General features: G+C 45.2%; 1 protein-coding gene across 1 annotated transcript; it reads right to left on the reverse strand.

Annotated features, from left to right (window-relative positions):
* Positions 1-279: 279 nt before the first annotated feature.
* Positions 280-17952, reverse strand: nradd (neurotrophin receptor associated death domain). Its single transcript, XM_071395859.1, has 6 exons — positions 17492-17952; positions 4830-4962; positions 4332-4697; positions 2270-2495; positions 1897-2039; positions 280-1661 (listed from the first exon to the last, which is right to left on the reverse strand). Exons 1-6 carry the CDS (start codon positions 17531-17533, stop codon positions 1339-1341), a joined length of 1233 nt encoding a protein of 410 aa, XP_071251960.1. The 5' UTR covers positions 17534-17952; the 3' UTR covers positions 280-1338.
* Positions 17953-25270: the final 7318 nt, after the last annotated feature.

Raw genomic sequence — 25270 nt, forward strand, 5'->3', positions numbered from 1 at the left:
CCTAAGTTTATGTAAACTTCCGACTTCAGCTGTACATGGAAGTCCTCCATACTTTCCTCTGACATGACCACATCCTTGTTTCATTGATGTTACAAGTCACAGCGCTGCTCAGTTAGGTTACTGAGACAAACAAAGACAGTGATTGATTATCTTCAGAATAAACTACCACAGAGCAGGTAGCTGCTTGCTTCTACGTTCCGGTAGGACCGAAATCACTGTACTTGTCAGAGCACGTAACACAACAAGCTCAGAGAGCACCGTTTGACTCTCACTCACTCACACCTTCAAAAGCATTTATTATATGAAACGACATCTTAGAAAAACACACACCATGACATTAGAATATAGACAAGAATAAGTGATTGACTGTTACATAACGATAATGTTCTGGATAGCCAGCCACACCAGAAAGCATGATAGGAGAGAGGCAGTGATTAGCAACGGTGATAGTACATCACTGGCTTGAGGCCTCCCAATGTCTTTAAGATGGAGTGGCTGAGAGAGAGACAGAGTGTCATCATGCATCCTCAGTCCAAAATGTTTGCGATTGCCCCTTCATGCTTGAAAACCTTTCTAACACTATATTACAATGAATCTATGATCACATATTTACAATGGTCTTAAAATTCACGATTTGATTGTTAATATGAACAGAATGCCTTTATTGCATAGTTGTAAAGAATGTTCTACAGAGTATCTCATTCCCATGCCCGTTCAGTTAGTTACAGGCAGCTGTTGTGCATCCTCCTCACATTGCTGCAAAACAAATCAGGAAAGAGAGTGGATCCTTCTGACATTGCTGCAAATAAATACCCATTCCTAGAACGCTTGGGCAGATTATACACAAGTATGGTAACAAATATATATATATACACTGGAAGAATGGTGGATATACTGTACATTTCCAATAGAGGATGAACCAGCTCAACGAGCCAGCAACAACACTTCCACTGTCCTCTTCAGTTCAAATGTCTGAGGCATTATGGGGCAGTCAAGAGTACCTCCCCTGGCATGCCATCCCACTGGGAGAGAAGGAGGGCTGTTTGCCCCATCCATCCTCTCCTAAGTCCACAAGGGTCGTATTCATTAGTACGCACCGCAGCAGTATGTTTCGCAACGGAAAACAAACATTTCTTATTGGTTCAAGTTCAGGTCGTCACTCCCTGATTCAGTCCGTTTTCTTCCGTTTGGTTCCTAATGAATGCGACCCAGTCTTATCAGGCTCATGAGGAAGGCTCTGTGGCACCCTACATAGTGCACTACTTTTGACCATTAGCTTACCAGTAGTGCACTATATAGGGAATAGGGTGCCATTTGGGACCAAACATGGCTCCTTCCTCAGACCACAGACACCCCCTGGGCAGGGCAGGTGAGAGCGGCGACCACGTCGGGCCTCTCGATGCGTGCCAGCGCCGAGCACAGAAGTCCCAGAGTGGAGCCCTCCTGCTGGGCCCAGTTGGAAAGGAGGGTGTGTACAGGGGCCTCGCCGTGCCCAAACAGGTCCATCTGCTCGGGCTCGTAGCCCAGCGCGGCCCCCAGGGTCCTCCAGGAGCCTCTGCGGCCCCCGCTCCCCTCCTGGAGCAGACGCTCCACCTCCTCCTGTCTGTGGGGGGGCAGGTTGATGTACAGACGGCTGTCCTGCTTACTGTCCCTCTTACTACCTGGGGGTAGAATACACAACAGACACAGATAGTCACAAGTCCATTCAACAGTTATAATAGATGAGAAAAGACCTCTGTAAGTTGTTCTGGATAAGTGTCTGATAAATGCTAAATGTGCTCTATATTGAGAGAGATTAGAACGTGTATTTAATTTGGGCTTCTGTTCTCACTCAAGTAAAGTGTAGTGCAGTGAAGTCGATTCTGGTGTAGTCCTGAGATGGCTGTTTGTTGTTACCTTTACTTGGTTGGCTATCCTGCAGGCTGTGTGAGTCCAGGAACACGCCGCTGTCACTGTGGAGTTTCTCTCCTTCAGGACACGTCCCCAGCTCTGCAGCGCGGGCTTTACTCAACGCCTGCTTCTGCTTATACGACGTCCAGCTGACGAGAGGTGGGAGGAAACACTTTTACACTCTTTACTAAACATAACAACAGGATCATTTTTTATCACAACCTATAACAGAAATACATGACGGCAATCGAAAAGTTTGCAAACAATTCTCCACCCCGTCATGCATTTAACAACAACTCCCTCCAGCCAATGCAATGCTTCAAGTGTGGAGAATCAGGATGCAGCCAATGAGACGGCAGCGTGTCTCCTGTCAACTCACCACTTGTAGGCGACGTAGAGCAGCAGGCCCAGCACCACAGCAGCCAGAACAGATACGTAGACCAGGATGTGGTTGCTGCTCCCATTATCCTGAGGGGTGAACCCGGGGGCACTGGGGGCAGGGCTGGCCTCCTCTCCATCATTCACCGACCCTAACCCAGGCAGGCGAGGAGCGGCCAGAGGGCCGTCAGACTCAGGGGGACGAGACAGGATGTGGAGCTTCTTATCTGTTGGTTGGAGAGAGATGGGAGACTGTTGATTAGAGAACCACTGAACCATGAAGGAAACACTAAAGATAGAAGGGGCCCACTTGACATATCAGCCCCGTCCTTATCCCTGTCTCAACATATCTGCCCTGTCCTTATCCCTGTCTCAACATATCTGCCCTGTCCTTATCCCTGTCTCAACATATCTGCCCTGTCCTTATCCCTGTCTCAACATATCTGCCCTGTCCTTATCCCTGTCTCAACATATCTGCCCTGTCCTTATCCCTGTCTCAACATATCTGCCCTGTCCTTATCCCTGTCTCAACATATCTGCCCTGTCCTTATCCCTGTCTCAACATATCTGCCCTGTCCTTATCCCTGTCTCAACATCAAATCAAGGGCCTTGACACATCTACCATTGGCACAATGTTTTTTTTGTAATAAGTCAATGACTGTGTATAAAATGTGAGGGCTTTCATACCTACAGTTGATGCAAACACACAGTCACACAGACACACAGTCACACAGACACAAACAGTGAACATATTTGGTTAGCTACCAGCCCCCCCTGACCCAGTCATCTACCAGTTCCCCCGACCCAGTCATCTACCAGCTCCCCCGACCCAGTCATCTACCAGCTCCCCCGATCCAGTCAGCTACCAGACCCCCCTGATCCAGTCAGCTACCAGCCCCCCCCGACCCAGTCATCTACCAGACCCCTCTGACCCAGTCAGCTACCAGACCCCCTGATCCAGTCAGCTACCAGCTCCCCGATCCAGTCAGCTACCAGTCCCTCCTGACCCAGTCATCTACCAGCCCCCCCCGACCCAGTCATCTACCAGCCCCCCCTGACCCAGTCAGCTACCAGACCCCCCTGACCCAGTCAGCTACCAGACCCCCCTGACCCAGTCAGCTACCAGCCCCCCCCTGCCCCAGTCAGCTACCAGCCCCCCCCCCCCCTGACCCAGTCAGCTAACAGCCCCCCTAACCCAGTCAGCTACCAGCCCCTGACTCAGTCAACCCCCCCTCCTCTTTACCCCTTTCTACAGCCCCTGACTCAGTCACCAACCCCCCCAAACCCCTCCCTACTCCTTCTACAGCCGGCCTATTTTAGGATCAAACACGACTGGGGACTCCCCTGACCTCTATCTCCAGTGTCAGATGGGGTGACCTGTGTGTGTTCAGATGACCAGACTCCTGGGGAGATCCAGGCCACTAGGCCAAGGCTTGGTCATTTGGAGCCAGTGAGGGGTTACCATGTTGGGGTCACCAATGTGCCAAGGCCCTGGGGTCTGGTGTGGGGGTAGTTAGATTGTCAGGCCCTTTTTAAGAGCTGTCGGCTCCGAGCCATTTGACTGCAGCACTTAAGAGTGTTTTCTCTCTGTTGGACTGTGCTCATGTTTCCTCAAGAGTGTTGCTAAGTGTTCAGATTAGGTGTGGGTACAGGTGTTGGCCACATGTCTCCTCTCTCCCTCCCCCCTCTCTCCCTCCCTCCCTCCCTCTCCCTCTCTCTCAAAGGGATTTTTATTGACATGGGAAACATATTTTTGTATATATAGTGTATGTGGACACCCATTCAAATGAGTGGATTCAGCTATTTTAGCCACACCCGTTGCTGACAACTGTATAAAATCGAGCACACACCAATGCAATCTCCATAGGCAAAAATTGGCAGTAAAATGGCCTTACTGAAGAACTCAGTGACTTTCAACGTGGCACCTTCATAGGATTCCATCTTTCCAATAAGTCAGTTTGTCAAATGTCTGCCCTGCTAGAGCTGCCCTGCTAGAGCTGCCCTGCTAGAGCTGCCCCGGTCAACTTTAAGTCCATACACACACCATACACACAGAGACGCACCCATGCAGAGGGTGTCAGAGTTGAGCTGGCAGGCTCTGATCTCCACCTCAGTGTCAGAGCACTGAGAGCAGGCCTGGCAGGGCTTGATATCACTCTTCTCCTCTGAGAAGGTTCCTGGGCGACATGGTTGGCACTGGGTGTTCCCCTGGGCTCCACACAGCCTCACCACCCCCTCGCCACGTCCACACACGGTGCAGGCGGCACATAGCCCTGCCACACTCTTCCCATCCCGCCACAGGTAGAAGTGCTGGTCACAGTCACAGTGGGTATCCTGGGTGGCGCTGCAGGAGGTCAGCTCTGGGATGCCAACCGGGCAGCGGGCACAGGGGAGGCACGGGGAGAGACCATCTGATGGGGACAACGTTCCTACAACATACAAGGTATAGGTGATTTGAATGTATCTCACAGTATTATCAATATGTACGTACTATAGTTGTATGTCTACTGGGGGAATGGCATAAGCAACAGCATCTAAACCCTATTGCCTCCATGACTCACCCTCAGGGCAAGGCTGGCACTTGGTGTCCTCCATCCCACACTCTACCTCCACCCCATGGCCTGGAGGACACGGGCTACAGCACTCCCCTGACTGGCTGAACTGCCCACTGACGCAGGCATCTCCCAGGGCAACCTGGAAGGAGAAACACAACAGTTAGCTTAGCATCAATTATCAGATAGATAGATAGTGATTTATTTATCGGTGCTGCAGATGCCAGTGATGAGGGAACTCTTTTATAGTTTAAACTGATGAGTGGTAAGTGGTTGACAAGCCAACACATAGATTGTTCAATACTAGGATGGAAACTATGGTGACAAGCCAACACCTAGATATGTTCAAGACTAGGATGGAAACTATGGTGACAAGCCAACACATAGATATGCTCAATACTAGGATGGAAACTATGGTGACAAGCCAACACATAGATATGCTCAATACTGGGATGGAAACTATGGTGACAAGCCAACACATAGATATGCTCAATACTAGGATGGAAACTATGGTGACAAGCCAACACCTAGATATGTTCAAGACTAGGATGGAAACTATGGTGACAAGCCAACACCTAGATATGTTCAATACTAGGATGGAAACTATGGTAACAAACCAACACCTAGATATGCTCAATACTAGGATGGAAACTATGGTAACAAGCCAACACCTAGATATGTTCAATACTGGGATGGAAACTATGGTAACAAGCCAACACCTAGATATGCTCAATACTAGGATGGAAACTATGGTGACAAGCCAACACCTAGATATGTTCAAGACTAGGATGGAAACTATGTTGACAAGCCAACACCTAGATATGTTCAATACTAGGATGGAAACTATGGTAACAAACCAACACCTAGATATGCTCAATACTAGGATGGAAACTATGGTAACAAGCCAACACCTAGATATGTTCAATACTGGGATGGAAACTATGGTAACAAGCCAACACCTAGATATGTTCAATACTAGGATGGAAACTATGGTAACAAACCAACACCTAGATATGCTCAATACTAGGATGGAAACTATGGTAACAAGCCAACACCTAGATATGTTCAATACTGGGATGGAAACTATGGTGACAAGGCAACACCTAGATATGTTCAATACTAGGATGGAAACTATGGTGACAAGCCAACACCTAGATATGCTCAATACTAGGATGGAAACTATGGTGACAAGCCAACACATAGCTATGCTCAATACTAGGATGGAAACTATGGTGACAAGGCAACACCTAGATATGTTCAATACTAGGATGGAAACTATGGTGACAAGCCAACACATAGCTATGCTCAATACTAGGATGGAAACTATGGTGACAAGCCAACACCTATATATGCTCAATACTGGGATGGAAACTATGGTGACAAGCCAACACATAGATATGCTCAATACTAGGATGGAAACTATGGTGACAAGCCAACACATAGATATGCTCAATACTAGGATGGAAACTATAGTGACAAGCCAACACCTAGATATGCTCAATACTAGGATGGAAACTATGGTGACAAGCCAACACCTAGATATGCTCAATACTAGGATGGAAACTATGGTGACAAGCCAACACATAGATATGCTCAATACTAGGATGGAAACTATGGTGACAAGCCAACACCTAGATATGCTCAATACTAGGATGGAAACTATGGTGACAAGCCAACACCTATATATGCTCAATACTGGGATGGAAACTATGGTGACAAGCCAACACATAGATATGCTCAATACTAGGATGGAAACTATGGTGACAAGCCAACACATAGATATGCTCAATACTAGGATGGAAACTATGGTGACAAGCCAACACCTAGATATGCTCAATACTAGGATGGAAACTATGGTGACAAGCCAACACCTAGATATGCTCAATACTAGGATGGAAACTATGGTGACAAGCCAACACCTAGATATGCTCAATACTAGGATGGAAACTATGGTGACAAGCCAACACCTAGATATGCTCAATACTAGGATGGAAACTATGGTAACAAGCCAACACATAGATATGTTCAATACTAGGATGGAAACTATGGTGACAAGCTATGTTTGGAGGAGTAAGAGCACAAGCGTCTCTCTCGGCTGGTCTCAGTCAAGGCCAGTCCAGTTCCACCAACCAAAGACTCAAAAATAAGACCTCAATATTTCGTGTAGAAACCAGGAAATCAATTACACACACACCCCTTTGCCTGCCTCGCCATCGGACGGAAAGAATAGGGAGAAGGTGCGGAGAAGGTGGGCCAATTGAAAATAGTATTTTTTAATATTTTGATCTGGCTCTGTTTTCAGAGTGCTGAGCGCTTATCTGCCCCCGGCAGGGTAATGGAGGGGCCAGACTGAGGCCCAGATGGCACCCTATTCTCTATATGGGGCTCTACATTGGACCAGGGTCTATAGCGCTCGCCGGGCTCTGCTCAAAAGTAGTGCACTCTATAGGGAATAGGGTGCCGTTGGGAAGGCAGCCCCAGTGTGTGTTAAACATAAGGGATACATCAGACATTCCTAAGGGCTTATAGAGCCCAGTGCAGCCTAGCAGGAGGGACTGGCTTTAATCAGACTGGCTTTAATCAGACTGGCTTTAATCAGACTGGCTTTAAATCAGACTGGCTTTAATCAGACTGGCTTTAATCAGACTGGCTTTAATCAGACTGGCTTTAATCAGACTGGCTTTAATCAGACTGGCTTGAATCAAACTGGCTTTAATCAGACTGGCTTTTAATCAGACTGGCTTTTAATCAGACTGGCTTTTAATCAGACTGGCTTTTAATCAGACTGGCTTTAATCTGACTGGCTTTAATCTGACTGGCTTTAATCAGACTGGCTTTAAATCAGACTGGCTTTAAATCAGACTGGCTTTAAATCAGACTGGCTTTAATCAGACTGGCTTTAATCAGACTGGCTTTAATCAGACTGGCTTTTAATCAGACTGGCTTTAAATCAGACTGGCTTTAATCAGACTGGCTTTTAATCAGACTGGCTTTAATCAGACTGGCTTTAATCTGACTGGCTTTAATCAGACTGCCTTTAAATCAGACTGGCTTTAATCAGACTGGCTTTAGACCCATGGAAAGAATAAAACAAAGGAGAAGGAAAACACTGAGACAGGAAGAAGGAAGGAGTAGAAAGGGCTTCCTCCCTCCCACATTGACACATTCCACATGGGTGTGAATGACATTATAGTCACAATGTGTGTGTGTGTGTGTGTCTCTTGTCCTCAGACACAGTGAGGGGTGGGAGGAAGGGAGGGAGGGTGAGGAGGAGGGGAGACCGTTGTAGCCCCAGGCGGGTGTGTCAGTTAGCCACTGCAGCCCAGCATGTGTGTCTGTTTTGAGGGGGCCTTTGATGTCCCCCCCCAGCCCTGCAGGTGTGTGTGTGTGTGTGTGTGTGTCGCTCCCTCCCGCCCGCCCCTCACTCTGTCTAAGAACAAGAGATTTACACACACACACACTCCTCCCCCTCCCCCCCATCAAGGCCCTCTAAAGCAGTCTGCATCTGAAACATGCCCATGTTGAGGGCTGATTGACCCACTAGCCATTATCCCTGGAGCCTGAGGGAAGACAGGAACTAACAGATGTCTAACAACTAACCTCCTGCTAACAGCTAAACAACCCTCTGATTTCTCCCCGACTCACTCCCAAATGGCACCCTATTCCCTTTATAGTACACTACTTTTAACCAGGGCCAATAGGGTTCTGGTCAAAAGTAGTGCACTACGTAGGAAATAGAAACCGCTGTCTCCGCTGTCTGCTCCAAGAAGCAGCTTGTGTCAACATGTGGAGCTTCCAACGAGCCCAACACACACAGGAACCAACGCACACACACACAAACATAAACGGTGTCACACACATGCACGCACACAAACGGGAATGCACACATGAACGCACGCAAACACACACACCATGCCAGTGGTCAGATGATGCGGATGCTACGCTACAGGACTGTTTTGCTAGCACAGACTGGAATATGTTCCACGATTCATCCAATGGCATTGAGGAGTATACCACCTCAGTTACCAGCTTCATTAATAAGTGCATCTGCGACGTCGTCCCCACAATGACCGTACGTATATATCCCAACCAGAAGCCATGGATTACAGGCAACATCCGCACCTAGCTAAAGGCTAAAGCTGCCACTTTCAAGAAGCAGGACACTAATCCGGACGCTTATAAAAAATCGCGCTATTCCCTCAGACGAACCATCAAACAGGCAAAGTGTCAATACAGGACAAAGATTGAATACTACACTGTCTCTGGTGATCGTCGGATGTGGCAGGGCATACAAACTATTACGGACTACAAAGGGAAACCCAGTCACGAGCTGCCCAGTGACGCGAGCCTACCAGATGAGCTAAATGCCTTTTATGCTCGCTTCGAGGCAAACAACACTTAAGCATGCATGAGAGCACCAGCTGTTCTGGACGACTGTGTGATCACGTTCTCCGTAGTCGATGTGAGCAAGAACTTTAAACAGATCAACATTCACAAGGCCGCGGGACCAGAAAGATTACCAGGATGTGTACTCAGAGCATGTGCGGACCAAATGGCAAGTGTCTTCACTGACATTTTCAAGCTCCCCCTGACCGAATGTGTAATACCTACATGTTTCAAACAGACCACCATAGTCCCTGTGCCCATGAAAGCGAAAGGTAACCTGCCTAAATGACCACTGCCCCGTAGCGCTCACGTCGGTAGCCATGAAGTGGTTTGAAAGGCTGGTCATGGCGCACATCAAAATCTTCATCCCAGAAACCCTAGACCCACTCCAATTCGCATACCGCCCCAACAGATCCACAGATGACACAATCTCAATTGCACTCCACACTGCCCTTTCACACCTGGACAAAAACAACATTTATGTGAGAATGCTGTTCATTGACTACAGCTCAGCGTTCAACACCATAGTGCCCACAAAGCTCATCACTAAGCTAAAGACCCTGGGAGTAAACACCTCCCTCTGCAACTGGATCCTGGACTTCCTGACAGGCCGCCTTTAAGGTGGTAAGGGTAGGCAACAACACATCTGCCACGCTGATCCTCAACACGGGGGCCCCTTAGTCGTGCTTGCTTAGTCCCCTCGTGTTAACCCACGACTGTGTCGCCAAGAACGACTCCAACACCATCATTAAGTTTGCTGACGACACGACAGTGGTAGGCCTGATCGCAGACAACGATGAGACAGCCTATAGGGAGGTGGTCAGAGACCTGACAACGATGAGACAGCCTATAGGGAGGTGGTCAGACCTGGCAGTGTGGTGCCAGGACAAAAACCTCTCCCTCAACGTGAGCAAGACAAAAGGAGATGATTGTGAACTACAGGAAAAGGAGGGCCGAACATGGCCCCATTCACATCGACAGGCTGTAGTGGAGCGGGTCAAGAGTTTCAAGTTCCTTGGTGTCCACATCACCAACAAACTATCATGGTCCAAACACACCAAGACAGTTGTGAAGAGGGCACGACAACACATTTTCCCCCTGACCGGTTGAATCACCGCCTGGTATGGCAACTGCTCGGCATCCGACCGTAAGGCGCTACAGAGGGTAGTGCGTATGACCCAGTACATCACTGGGGCAAAGCTTACTGCCATCCAGAACCTATATACTAGATGGTGTCAGAGAAAGGCCCAAAAAATTGTCAAGAACTCCAGTCACACAATTCATAGACTGGTGTCTCTGCTACCGCACAGAAAGCTGTACCGGAGTGCCAAGTCTAGGTCCAAAAGGCTCCTTAATAGCGTCTACCCACAAGCCATAAGACTGCTGAACAATGAATCAAATGGCTACCCGGACTATTACATTGATCCATTTATTTTGTTCACTGCTGCTACTCACTGTTTATTATCTATGCATAGTCACTTTACCCCTACCTACATGTACAAATTACCTCGACTGACTTGAATCCCTGCACATTGACTCCCTGTATATAGCCTCGTTATTGTTATTTTATTGTGTTACTTTTAATTTAATAAAACATTTTTACTTTAGTTTATTTAGTAAATATAACACTATTTTTTGAACTGCATTGTTGGTTAAGGGCTTGTAAGTAAGAATTTCACTGTAAGGTCTACACCTGTTGTATTCGGCCAATATGACAAATAACATTTGATTTGATCGTTCCAGTCACAAAACTGCACTGAAACAATTCCACCACCACTAGAAAGAGAACATCTTCGAAGGGAAAGGAGGTTACGTTTCATTCCAAGAACAACAGCTCAGCTTTGAAGGGAAGGAGGGCACATTTCATGCCAAGACAAACAGCACAGAGGTCTTATTGCACCACTATTTGAGGAGCCAGACAACATGTGAACCTCAGCTAGCACAGATCTGCAGTATCAGGGTGATGGGAGCTCAGTTTCAACAGGTATTCATCTCAGCCATCACATGAGCTTCTACAGTGAGCTGTGGTTGTCTTATCACTGTGATATGTGGTTGTTCTACCTACCTTAGTTGAATGCACTGTCTGTAAATCCCTCTGGATAAGAGTGTCTGCTAAATAACTACTGACTGTAAATCCCTCTGGATTAGAGTGTCTGCTAAATAACTACTGACTGTAAATCCCTCTGGATTAGAGTGTCTGCTAAATAACTACTGACTGTAAATCCCTCTGGATTAGAGTGTCTGCTAAATAACTACTGACTGTAAATCCCTCTGGATTAGAGTGTCTGCTAAATAACTACTGACTGTAAATCCCTCTGGATTAGAGTGTCTGCTAAATGACTACTGTCTGTAAATCCCTCTGGATTAGAGTGTCTGCTAAATGACCACTGACTGTAAATCCCTCTGGATTAGAGTGTCTGCTAAATGACTACTGATTGTAAATCCCTCTGGATTAGAGTGTCTGCTAAATAACTACTGACTGTAAATCCCTCTGGATTAGAGTGTCTGCTAAATAACTACTGACTGTAAATCCCTCTGGATTAGAGTGTCTGCTAAATAACTACTGACTGTAAATACCTCTGGATAAGAGTGTCTGCTAAATGACAGAAAATGTAAATGTGAGAATGGCCCATCACAGTGAGAAGAGCTTGGCTAATGGCTTGTAGTCTCTTTCAATGGCCGTGTATTTAGTCTCTGTCCCAAATGACACCCTATTCCCTACGTAGTGCACTTGTTTTGATCAGAGTCCTATAGGGTTCCATTTGGAATGCACGAGCCTTGTCGCGAACCAGGCTTCCCTAAAACGGGAAGCCTGGGGAAGTTCCATGGCAGAAATCAGCTAAAGAGGGGTCGTAACCCGGAATCAGTGACACCTCACAACATGTCAAACCAATCCAATGCCTTGCTTGGGCGGAGCTCCAAAAGGTGCTCACCAGATTAGTGCCGTAGGAGCAACAGTGAGGACAACAACATTTCAACAAAACAAGCACCGGTGACAAAACATTTTAGAATGTTTACAGCACGCTGGTTTTCACGGCATTTTAGAATGTTTACAGCACGCTGGTTTTCACGGCATTTTAGAATGTTTACAGCACGCTGGTTTTCACTGCATTTTCGAATGTTTACAGCACGCTGGTTTTCACTGCATTTTAGAATGTTTACGGCACGCTGGTTTTCACGGCATTTTAGAATGTTTACAACACGCTGGTTTTCACGGCATTTTAGAATGTTTACAGCACGCTGGTTTTCACGGCATTTTAGAATGTTTACAGCACGCTGGTTTTCACGGCATTTTAGAATGTTTACAGCACGCTGGTTTTCACTGCATTTTAGAATGTTTACAGCACGCTGGTTTTCACTGCATTTTCGAATGTTTACAGCACGCTGGTTTTCAAAGCATTTTCGAATGTTTACAGCACGCTGATTGTCACGGCATTTTAGAATGTTTACAGCACGCTGGTTTTCACGGCATTTTAGAATGTTTACAGCACGCTGGTTTTCACGGCATTTTAGAATGTTTACAGCACGCTGGTTTTCACTGCATTTTAGAATGTTTACAGCACGCTGGTTTTCACTGCATTTTAGAATGTTTACGGCACGCTGGTTTTCACGGCATTTTAGAATGTTTACAACACGCTGGTTTTCACGGCATTTTAGAATGTTTACAACACGCTGGTTTTCACGGCATTTTAGAATGTTTACGGCACGCTGGTTTTCACGGCATTTTAGAATGTTTACAGCACGCTGGTTTTCACTGCATTTTCGAATGTTTACAGCACGCTGGTTTTCACTGCATTTTCGAATGTTTACAGCACGCTGGTTTTCACAGCATTTTAGAATGTTTACAGCACGCTGGTTTTCACAGCATTTTCGAATGTTTACAGCACGCTGGTTTTCACAGCATTTTCGAATGTTTACAGCACGCTGGTTTTCACTGCATTTTCGAATGTTTACAGCACGCTGGTTTTCACTGCATTTTCGAATGTTTACAGCACGCTGGTTTTCACAGCATTTTAGAATGTTTACAGCACGCTGGTTTTCACAGCATTTCTCTGTTGTTTCGAGATGAGGTAAAGCTGCAGTAAGAGGGGAGAAATGGTCTATAATGCTGGTCATAGCAATATGTTTATGTTGTAAGTTTCTGAAGGGATATTTGGCTATAAAAGCTAGCAAAAGAGACAAGAAGTAGCTAGCCACAATGAGGTTCATTTTGAGAAAAGGTATGACTAACTACCTAGCTACTAGCTACAAAAAAAAATCCCCAAAAAATTCTCTCACAATTATAAAGCCAACAACATTTTTATAAAAACAGCATATTATTGACTTAAAATGCTAGCTGTGTTAGCCAAGTTGCTAGCTTAGCGAAGGTCAGTGATACATTGAGCAACCATGTACTGTCTATGTATGGGAACAACTGCAATCATTTTGCAAGCAAACATTCCTAAAATGAATTAAATAAATTAACCTCATAAAATGTTACCTGTAATGCTCACCTCCTGTAGCCTAACAGTCATCTATAAAAAAAAAAGTCATACTGTACCTAAATTACAAGGGTTGGATTTGCACTAAACTATTTTATATTTCAGCACTTAAAAGGCATGTAGAGAATCTGGTGTACATTGTCTACTGGTGTCATTTAAACTGGGAACGTACAGCTCCTTCAGAAAGCGTTCACACCACATGACTTTCCCCACATTTTGTTGGTTTACAGCCTGAATTTAAATTCAGATTTTGTGTAACTCGCCTAAACAAAATACCCCATAATGTCTTGAGTCAATAAGTATTCAACCCCTTTGTTATGGCGAGCCTAAATAAGTTCAGCAGTAAACATTTGCTTAACAAGTCACATAATAAGTCGAATGGACTCACTCTGTGTGCAATAATAGTGTTTAACATGATTTTTGAATGACTACATCATCTCTGTACACCACACACACACAATTACCCTTCACTGAATTATAAATATTTTGTGGCAGCGATGCTGTCTGGTAGCGTCTCCAACTGCTGCTTCATCATGCTATAGACCAGAAACTGGCAACAGCACACACACACACACACACACACACACACACACACACACACACACACACACACACACACACACACACACACACACACACACACACACACACACACACACACACACACACACACACACACACACACACACACACACAGGAGAAAGTCCAGACAGGGTCCACTCCAGCTCTACTTCGCTCTGCTGAGCCAGACCCATTGGCATTTCCTCTTGTGCTGACCAAATATAGAGTTTAATATTCCCCTCCGTGCACCAGTTCAAGGGGTGGAGTGTTTGTGTGTGTGTGTGTGTGTGTGTGTGTGTGTGTGTGTGTGTGTGTGTGTGTGTGTGTGTGTGTGTGTGTGTGTGTGTGTGTGTGTGTGTGTGTGTGTGTATAAACATCCACACTGCCCGGGGCTTAATGACCACAGTAATCAGGACTGGGACTAACAGAGCTCCGAGTTATGGACCTCAGAGGGAATATGTGACCTGTGTAAAATCTCTCCGTACTCGCCTACTGAACAGGAATAGGCAGTTGAGAAAGTCAACATGAAAAGTGAGCCGATTTGCATATGACATCAGAGTGGAATCTTGTTCCAAAAAAGTGCTGACTTGTTAGAATTTTGATGCACTGTATTAGAATCATTGTGTACTGTTCTGTTATATGCTAGCTTATATAAACTATTTTCAGACTGTTATGTGGTAGCTCAGGACTTGCTTATATACAGAGCCAAGCAGCCTACACAGTCGACACCTCCTTGGCTCAAGGAGCATGAGAAAAGAGAACACACAGACCTGATCTGCCTGATCTGTCAGGGCCACTGGAGAGAGTTGAGGGGCTGCAGGTGCTCTCTCCACTTCAGTAGTAGAGGACTTGATTCCCTGGTGAGAGGAGACCACCATGGAGCCCTATCTGCTTTCAAAAGGGGCTATGAACTCCACGGCTGTCACAGTCACTCCGTCAACACACACACATAAGCAACACACACACACACACACACACACAAAAGTGTGCGTACACATAGAAGCGCACGTACACTCATAAGCGTGCAGTCACCCACGCGTGAGCACGCATGCACACACACTCCCTAAAGCCGCGCTTGGGCCTTTTTGCAGTGCGATCCCATTTGACACGTTTGACTCCTTGGCTGCAGCAGCATGGAGTTTCCACGTGAGAGTGATGAGCACATGACAGGGTGGGGAGCCCCAGGAGGCAGGGCTCTCCCTCTGCACTGACCCTCACACCCTGGGGACAGCAGCATGGTGTCACCACCTCCACCCTGGGGACAGCAGCATGGCGTCACCACCTTCACACTGACACCTCCAGCAGACAGAAGAACAGGAGATGTAGATAGAGGTCCTGTAGTGCACTATATAGGGAATAGGGTGTCATTTGGGATGCACATAATTGCCTCCATGACTCATTATCTGGGCAAATCTGGTCAAAATGTGGACCTATCGGCCCCGGTCAAAAATAGTGCACTATATAGGGAATAGGGTGCCATTTGGGAGGTAGTGCACTATATACGCAATAGGGTGCCATTTTGGGACGTACACACTAAGGCAGAGGGATGGGTAGGGAGGGTGGAGCTAGAGCTGCTTGCCTGTCTGATTGGTCCATGATTTTAATATGAACACTGATTACTGTCATCAGCAGTAGCAGGTCATCTTTAAAAAGTCAACGTTTGGAATCTGGAACTTTTTTTATTTTGTTAACCATGTTTTGTTCCAGTCAGAGAATATGCTGAGGTTTCCATCTCCTCCTAACAGCATGACAAACTACTGGATACCAATAGCCATGCCACTGTAAGCCTGCTTGTCTGTCTGCAATTTATTATTAAAGTTCTCAAAATGCTGACGGACTCTCTCAAAGATGTCGCTGTGGGAAAGCAAAGCGGTGGTCGGGAGTTCAAGTGATAACCAATCAGAAAACTGCTTAGCGTCTAAATGGAAATTACATTTACTGTTCTGCTACAAACAGGGTCGCCCTTCTCTCGCCACAGACTGAGAGAAATGATCATGTCTTTGCTCCGGATATCCAGACCGCAGCAATAGTTTGACTCATGACGCATTTTTACCAGGAATTGCCGCAAGGAAGGACTATGGTACTATCTATGAATTGTAATACAGTTTGGTAATGTAACCTTGGACAATCAAACCACTAACATTAGTGGGCCGGTGGGATTCAACGACAAGTATAATGATCTTTAAAACATTGAGGTTTGAAAAAACATTCATATTAAGCAAAGAAAACTAATTGGAGAAGTTCACCAAAAGAAAATGTGTTTTTTTTACATTTTCAAACAAACCTCTGTGATAGAAACAAAGGTGTGTTTTGGGGAACCCAAACTTTGTTTTCCATTTAAACTGAACGTTTGTTGATATTATCCCCTCATTAAACAGATAAATATCTTTCCCGGGTCACATGAATGCAGAGAGTATCTGATGGAGTTTAATCTCCAGTGCTTTGATCTTGAAGAAAGGGGTAGGCCCTGGGAACATGACCAGACATGAGCTGCTGCCTCTCCTCTACAGGCCCTCAGGTCTGTTGGACTTGAAAGGAGATGGAGTGTCAAATTGTCCTCTTCTCCAGCTGTGGAAAGGATTATTTTGACACTTTGATCTGTACAGATCAAATCTCTCACTTTAACTACCTGCATTAACGTTTAAATGACACATAGTAATAATACAGCCTAAGTCTTATCAATTGGTAAGGAAGATTAAAGAAAAACAGAGTTTATCTCTGAGTAAAAGCAGGAGAGTTATAGATAATGACAATATGTCACATTCTGTAGCTATACAGAACATTGTAAATGTAGAGTGAGAAGTAGGCTAGATTACAATGTAACACAATCAAGATGCAAGGCATCTAATCATTGCCAGCTTCCAATTGGCTAATTCATCCCCCCCTCCCCCCCTCCCTCCCCTGTAACTATTCCCCAGGTCGTTGCTGTAAATGAGAACGTGTTCTCAGTCAACTTACCTGGTAAAATAAGGGTTAAATAAAATAAATGCATGTATTTACAATGTAGCGCGTGCGTAATGCCAACATAGTTTACAATGTAGCGAGAAACATTAACTTTATGCAGATTGGCTAAATACTGAATTCACCTCATGTAGGACAATAATGTGCGTTACTATACATTGCACTGTCAGCAGAACATAACAGGGAATTGATCTGTTCGTGTATTACTGGACAGTAGCCTGTGAGATATATTAGTGAGGTACAGCCTATGTATATCAGGAATAGGAGCGTCATGACACTTACCTTAACGAGCAGAAAAAGTGTGCAGACCCAAAGCGCGTCCATGTCACAGTACTTCGCAGATGGAAAATCCCGTACAATGAGTTGGCTATACCCCTTCAAAAGTCTTTGGGACCAAAGAAGGCTTCAATAGCCTACTCCGTGAGAAGTAACACAGGTAAATGTCAAAAAAGCGCAGCTAGTTTCCTAAAAACTATTCACAGCTGTCAAGAAACCACTTTGAAAGTAAAAACTATTCGCAGCTGTCAAGAAACCACTTTGAAAGTAACAAGAACACGGCCAAATGAGAGCATTTTTTTAAAAACTGCATCAAAGTATCCTACACATACGGTGGAAGAAAAATTGCCCCAAAACTCAACAGCAAGTCCGAGTGCCGCTTCTCTTCAGTGAAATCAACTGCCATGAAAGAAAACGTCAGGAAAACAGTAAACATCCTCTTCTTTAGGCTACACACAATCTACTTTTACTGTAGACCGTTTCTTTGTTACATTCCCTACAGTTGAGTCACACTTCAATCTTTGTTGGCATGTTCCTCTTGCAGAGTGTGAGTCTGAAGCGCAGCGTTTTGGCCCCTAGATCTTCAAGCGCTTGGTTCACTTTCAACGCCTTCAGCTCTCTACCACTGGAGCCCGGGTCCTCGCTTTGTGATTGGCTGATACGCGACGGCAATAAACACATTGAAGTGATATTCAAATGGGGATGAAACTTGATACATTGTAATAAATAAAAGGAGATACATTCCGGAAGATGCCTTAGGGATCTGTTTAAAGAATGGAAGTTGGGACTTTGATGTAGCCTGGGCTGTATTTTGCGGTCTTAATTTTTAAACCCCCGGTTATTTTTCCAGGGGGATTACAGAAATAAACATTTTGTGGCTAATATTCTCCGTCACACTCTTTTTTTAATTAACATTAATAACACAAATAATAGCCTATATTTTTAGTATATATGTAAATAAGCACATGCTTATAAAATGAAATGTTGTATATAAACTATATAGGATAATTAAGATATATATGTATAATATTGTAACCTAGCAGTTGTAATACCGGTAAGTAGGCTAAACTATACTGTAATAGACTATTGAAGCACAAACACAGATATTTAGCTTAGTCCTAAATAATGTCAGGGCTATTTAATGAATGCACTATTTGTATCACGCTTTGGATAACAGCTTCTGCTAATGACTAAATTATACATGTAATAGCCCAGACATTATTTAAACTGTTTTCAAATATTCAGGGAAGGCATATGGTATAGCCTCTATATTTTTGGTTTTTGGACAAGCTGCCTCTATACATAACTTATTTCAGGTACTTCTTAATTTTAGTAGTCTAGAAAGTAGTCTCACACAGTAGCCTATTGTTACGTCACAAATGGCACCCTATTCCCTATATAGTGCCCTGCTCAAATGTAGTGCACTAGATAGGGAATAGGGTGCCATTGGGACATTACGACAGTAGCCTAGCAGAGTTGTAACATATCAGTGACCTTCTCTGTTGATTGTTCTCTCCTAGCTGTCTCTTTTCTTCTGTCTCTCTCTCTCCAGCAGCCAGACAGTCTTTGAAGTGCCACTGCTATTGTGTCTGAGAGACGTCTCCATTTGTCCCCCCTCTGAAGTCCCAGGACCCCATGTGGTGCCTTCTTAACTATTTACAAGGTGTGTCATTCACTCAATGTTTGTCTTTTAAATCCTTTTGAATCATTTAAAAGATCTAACATGAACTTGAAAAGCTGCTACTTTCTGCATGCCTGGGTCACGCCCATAAAATGGATGACCTCTGATTCTAACTAATAGGCCTATTAAATAGCCCAGACATTATTTAGACCAAAGCTAAATATCAGTGATTGTCCTTCAACATGCTACTACAGTAGAGCTTAGCCTACATACTGCTATTACAAGTGCTAGGTTATAATATTATACATTGACATCCTAATTATCCTATATAATTTGTATACAACATATACTTTTATAAGCATGTACCTACACAATATATACAAAGTATGTGGACACTCCTTCAAATTAGTGGTTTCGGCTATTTCAGCCACACCTGTTGCTGACAGGTGAATAACATTGAGCACAGGGCCATGTAATCTCCATAAACAAACATTGGCAGTAGAATGGCCTTACTGAAGAGCTTAGTGACTTTCAAATGTGGCACCATCATAGGATGCCATCTTTCCAACAAGTCAGTTCGTCAAATTTCTGCCCTGTTAGAGCTGCCCCAAGCAACTATAAGTGCTGTTTTTTGGGGGGGGGTTTACCTTTATTTAACTAGGCAAGTCAGTTAAGAACAAATTCTTATTTTCAATGACGGCCTAGGAACAGTGGGTTAACTGCCTTGTTCAGGGGCAGAACGACAGATTTATACCTTGTCAGCTCAGGGATTCAACCATTCGGTTACAAGTCCACTAGGCTACCTGCCGCCCCAAGTGCTGTTATTGTGAAGTGGAAACGTCTAGGAGCAACAACGGCTCAGCCGCAAACAAAATGGTAGGCCACACAAGCTAATAGAACGGGATAGCTGAGTGCTGAAGGGCGTAGCGCATAAAAATCGTCTGTCCTCAGTTGCAACACTCACTACAGAGTTCCAAACTGCCTTTGGAAGCAACATCAGCGCAAGAATTGTTCATCGGGAGCTTCATGAAATGGGTTTCCATGGCCGAGCAGCCGCACACAAGCCTAAGATCACCATGCGCAAAGCCAAGCGTCGTCTGGAGTGTTGTAAAGCTCCCCACCATTGGACCCTGGAGCAGTGGAAACGCATTAGCTGGAGTGATGAATCACGCTTTCACCATCTGGCAGTCCGACGGACAAATCTGGGTTTGGCGGATGCCAGGAGAACGCTACCTACCCGAATGCATAGTGCCAACTGTAAAGTTTGGTGGAGGGGGAATAAAGATATGGGGAAGTTTTTCATGGTTCGGACTTTTCCCCTTAGTTCCAGTGAAGGGAAATCTTAACTCTACAGCATACAATGACATTCTAGAGGATTCTGTGCTTCCAACTTTCTGGCAACAGGTTGTAGAAGGCCCTTTCCAGTTTCAGCATGACAATGCCAACTAGCACAAAGCGAGGTTCATACAGAAATGATTTGTTTAGATCGGTGTGGAAGAATTTAACTGGCCTGCATAGAGCCCTGACCTCAACCCCATCGAACACCTTTGGGATGAATTGGAACACAGACTGCGAGCCAGGCCTAATCGCCCAACATCAGTGCCCGACCTCACTAATGCTCGTGGCTGAATGGAAGTAAGTCACCGCAGCAGTGTTCCAACATCTAGTGGAAAGTCTTCCCAGAAGAGTGGAGGCTGTTATAGCAGCAAAGGGGGGGACCAACTCCATATGAATGCCCATGCTTTAGGTCATGTAGTGTATTTACTAAAACTATTGGCTAATATTAGTGTTATTCATGTTAATTAAAAGACTGGCGGGGGAAAATATTAGCCACAAATATAAATATCAGTAACCCCTAGGAAAAATAACTATAGGCTTTGAAAGTGACTCGACCACTTGAAGATCTCGGGGCCAAAACGCTGCACATCAGACTCTCACACTGCAAGAGGAACATGCCAACAAAGATTAACAGTGTGACTCACCTGAGGGGAATGTAACAAAATAAAATGCTGGGTACAACTAAAACACGACAGTCAATAATGCAGCTATCAGCAGAATCAGTGCAGGTGTTATTTCAAGAAAGGCCAGTACAACATCTGTGAGCTGCTGTGCTGACGGTTCCAGTTGACAGATTTCCATTGGTTTATTCTGGTGGTTCGTTCTCTCAGGCTCAGCTCTGTTTTCCAACCAACCTTGTGAAAATGTTTTTATAAAATGACTCTTGCAGTGAAATACTGTAAGGATTCTACTGAGTATACAAAACATTAAGAACACCTGCTCTTTCCATGACAGACTGACCAGGTGAATCCAGGTGAAAGCCATGGTCCCTTATTGATGTCACAAGTTAAATCCACTTCAATCAGTGTAGATGAAGGGGAGGAGGTTAAAGAAGGATTTTTAAGCATTAAGACAATTGAGAGACATGGATTGTGTGTGTCATTCAGAGGGTGAATGGGCAAGACAAAATATACATTAGGAAGGTGTTCCTAATGTTTGGTATAGTCAGAGTACAGTTACAGTATACATAACAAATAACCACTACTACTTTATACATTTTCAAAACAGTTTACTTCACAAAAAGTGAGTTTATCGTACATTTTCTGGACTAAATCCTTGCGACAACAATAGGCTAGTCAGTGATCACTATGTGGTACCCTACTTTTGACCAGGGCCCATAGGACTCTGGTCAAAAGTAGTGCACTACGTAGGGAATAGGGCGCCTTTTTGGACAAAGACTTTGTCAGCGATGACTAGGTTCTCCAGACCATCAGCATCCTCATATTGTCCAGTGGCTGGGGTGGAGGTCAGTGGTCAGGCCGTGGTCATCATACCAGGGTGAGAAATAGCAGCTCAGTGTAAAGGACATAATAAAACCCTGGTCTGTCTGTCCGAGAAGAGACAGGGAGACAGAGACAGAGAGACAGAGAGATAGAGAGATAGAGAGATAGAGAGATAGAGATAGAGATATATATATAGAGAGAGAGAGAGAGAGAGAGAGTGAGTGAGTGAGTGAGTGAGTGAGGGAATTGAGAGAGCTAGAGGTCAGAGTGGAGGATAGTTAGATAGTTTGAGGGTAGTTGTGGTTCTGGTCAGGAAGACCACCAAGATAGGGGGAGCTCATGATATCCACCCTCCTCCTCCCCTCCCCTCCCCCTGACCTCCATCCTCCGCTTCCCTCAGTCTTCCCTCAGGACGAGAGGTCAGGCAGTAATACAACCCTGATCTGTCTGTCCTACAGCCAAGAATACACAAGGAGGTATGGAAGGGGAGAAGACAGGGAGGGAGGGAGAGAAAACAGGGAGGGAGGGCAGGCGAGAAGACGGAGGGAGGGAAGGTGAGAAGACGGGAAGGAAGGGAGGGAGAAGAGAAAACAGGGAGCGAGGGAAGGAGAGAAGACAGGGAGGGAGGGTGAGAACAAGACAGGGAGGGAGGGAGGGAGGGAGAACAGGGAGGGAGGGTGAGAACAAGACAGGGAGGGAGGGAAGGCGAGAAGACAGGGAGGGAGGGAAGGCAAAAATACAGGGAGGGAGGGAAGGCAAAAAGACAGGGAGGGAGGGAAGGTGAGAAGACGGGAAGAAAGGGAGGGAGAAGAGAAAACAGGGAGCGAGGGAAGGAGAGAAGACAGGGAGGGAGGGCGAGAAGACAGGGAGGGAAGGAGGGAGGGAGAACAGGGAGGGAGGGTGAGAACAAGACAGGGAGGGGGGGAAGGCGAGAAGACAGGGAGTGAGGGAAGGCAAAAAGACAGGGAGGGAGGGAAGGCAAAAAGACAGGGAGGGAGGGAAGATGAGAAGACAGGGAGAAGACAGGGAAGAAAACAGGGAAGGAGAGAAGAAGACAGGGAGGGAGAGAGGGAAGGGGAGAAGAAGACAAGGAGGGAGGGAGCGAGACAAGGAGAGACAGGGAGACACAGGGAGGGAAGATCTCCCCTCAAGACAGGAGAGGTCAGGACACTATGGGCCCTGGTCAAACGTAATGTTCTAGATAGGAACTTTGGGATACAACCTCTGTCTCCCACCACCATCAGTCTCCACTCAGGACTAGAGAGGTCAGGATAGGACAGGAGGAGCAATCTACCTGTTAGAACCGAGAGCAAGGTGTCAAGCCCTCCTCCCATTGTCAACAGGACCACATCAGAGGAAGAATAGCCTCTGTATCCCTCCTCCCCTCCATCCCTCCCTTCCTGACTTCCCCCCTCTTCTTCTCTGCTTGTATTGACTGGAAGGGCTACAGGCCTGTTTTACCCCCCCCCCCCTCCCCACAGCCTGCTGAATTGTCCCCTTGAGGTGTTTATGGGCCGGCTGACAGGATGTTGGCTCAAAAGGATCCCCTTTAAGTAAATGTGGTGTAGCTGCTGTGACCTTTTCAACAAAAACATACAACTCTACAACAGAAAAACTGTTGAGATGAGTGGTAGAATAAGCAGCGTTGAAATGTTCTCTCTCCCTCTGAGTGAATGAATAAATGTGAATGAATGATCTTCTGTATTGACAACAAAATGGGTTGAGTTGAAGAAGTAACATCAGATCAGCACTGTCTTGCTTCTGATGATCCTCACACTGGAGAAAATGATCATCTCTCAGAGAATTATCTTGACGATGTGAGCTGTGTGCTTATGGAAAAGTTACACATGACAGACAATCAGTTTGATTAGAAAAGCTTGTTATTTCAACAGCTTAGAAGAACATTAGAGACATCAAAACAGTAGGTCAGAGGCAGTAGAACTGGTCCAAACCAAGACAGGCCTGCCCTCACCTCACCTCACCTCACATCACATCACCTGCACTCATATCACCTCACCTCACCTCACATCACCTCACCTGCCCTCACCTCACATCACCTGCCCTCACCTCACCTGCCCTCATATCACACCTCACCTCACCTCACCTGCCCTCATATCACATATATCACCTCACCTGCCCTCATATCACCTCACCTCACCTGCCCTCACCTCACCTCACATCACCTGCCCTCATATCACCTGCCCTCACCTCACCACATCACCTGCCCTCATATCATATATATCACCTGCCCTCATATCACATCACATCAGGCTTCAGTTGGGATTGTGCTGGGTGCAAATGAGCACTTTTCTAGTCTCTCTCAGATACGTACACTATTTATATGGGATACATCCCAAATGGCACCCTATTTCCTATGTAGTGCTCTACTTTTGACCAGGACCCAAAGTAGTGCACTATGTAGGAAATAGGGTGCCATTTGGGACATAAACATTGAGTCAGGTGAAGTTGCCCCGGACGCTGATCTTAAGGAATCCGCATGTTTCCCAGCCAAAACAGTTTGGAAGTGTTTGTGCATATTAACTATCTAATGCTAGCTAAATGTAGTAATGAATACATTTTAACATTTTATTTAAATTGACAATTCTGTTTACTGTCTTGTGCACGTTTTAAATTGAAACAATACCTGTTATAAAGACGTCAGCTAGAGATGACGTGCAGGAGCTTGCAGGGATTTGTAGTCTTGCATGATGTCTACTTTGATGTTAATTAGCATTTTAGAATCAAAGTAAATAGAGCCAAATGTATTGCTAAAAGTCACCTTGTCCGTGAGAGATTTACATGATTATACAAATGTCACACCAGGGTAAGCCCACATGAAACACAGCCCTTATTTTATGGGTTTCTAAAATCGCCTATGGGAAAAATGAATGGTGGAAAAACGATTGGAACCATTTCCCTGTTTGACTACTAGGTTTTATGGGTATTATAACACCTCCACTGTGGGGCTCTATAAAGTCTGTTGTCAGTCAATGAGAAATGACACGTTTTCATGCAAATTCTTTCATTGAGAAATAATGCACCAAACATCTTAATTAGATGTAAAATTGCAGTGGTGGAAAGTACTTAAGTAAAAATACTTTAAAGTACTACTTAAGTCGTTTTTTGGGCAATTTGTACTTTACTTTACTATTTATATTTTTAACTACTTTTATTTCACTACATTCCTAAAGAAAATAATATACTTTTTACTCCATACATTTTCCATGACACCCAAAACTACCCGCTACGTTTTGAATGCTTAGCAGGACAGGAAAATGGTCAAATTCACGCGCTTATCAAGAGAACATCCCTGGTCATCCCTACTGCCTCTGATCTGGCGGACTAACTAAACACAAATGCGTCGTTTGTAAATTATGTTGGAGT

The sequence above is a fragment of the Salvelinus alpinus genome, chromosome 4 (assembly GCF_045679555.1).
Source record: "Salvelinus alpinus chromosome 4, SLU_Salpinus.1, whole genome shotgun sequence".
NCBI lineage: Eukaryota > Metazoa > Chordata > Actinopteri > Salmoniformes > Salmonidae > Salvelinus > Salvelinus alpinus.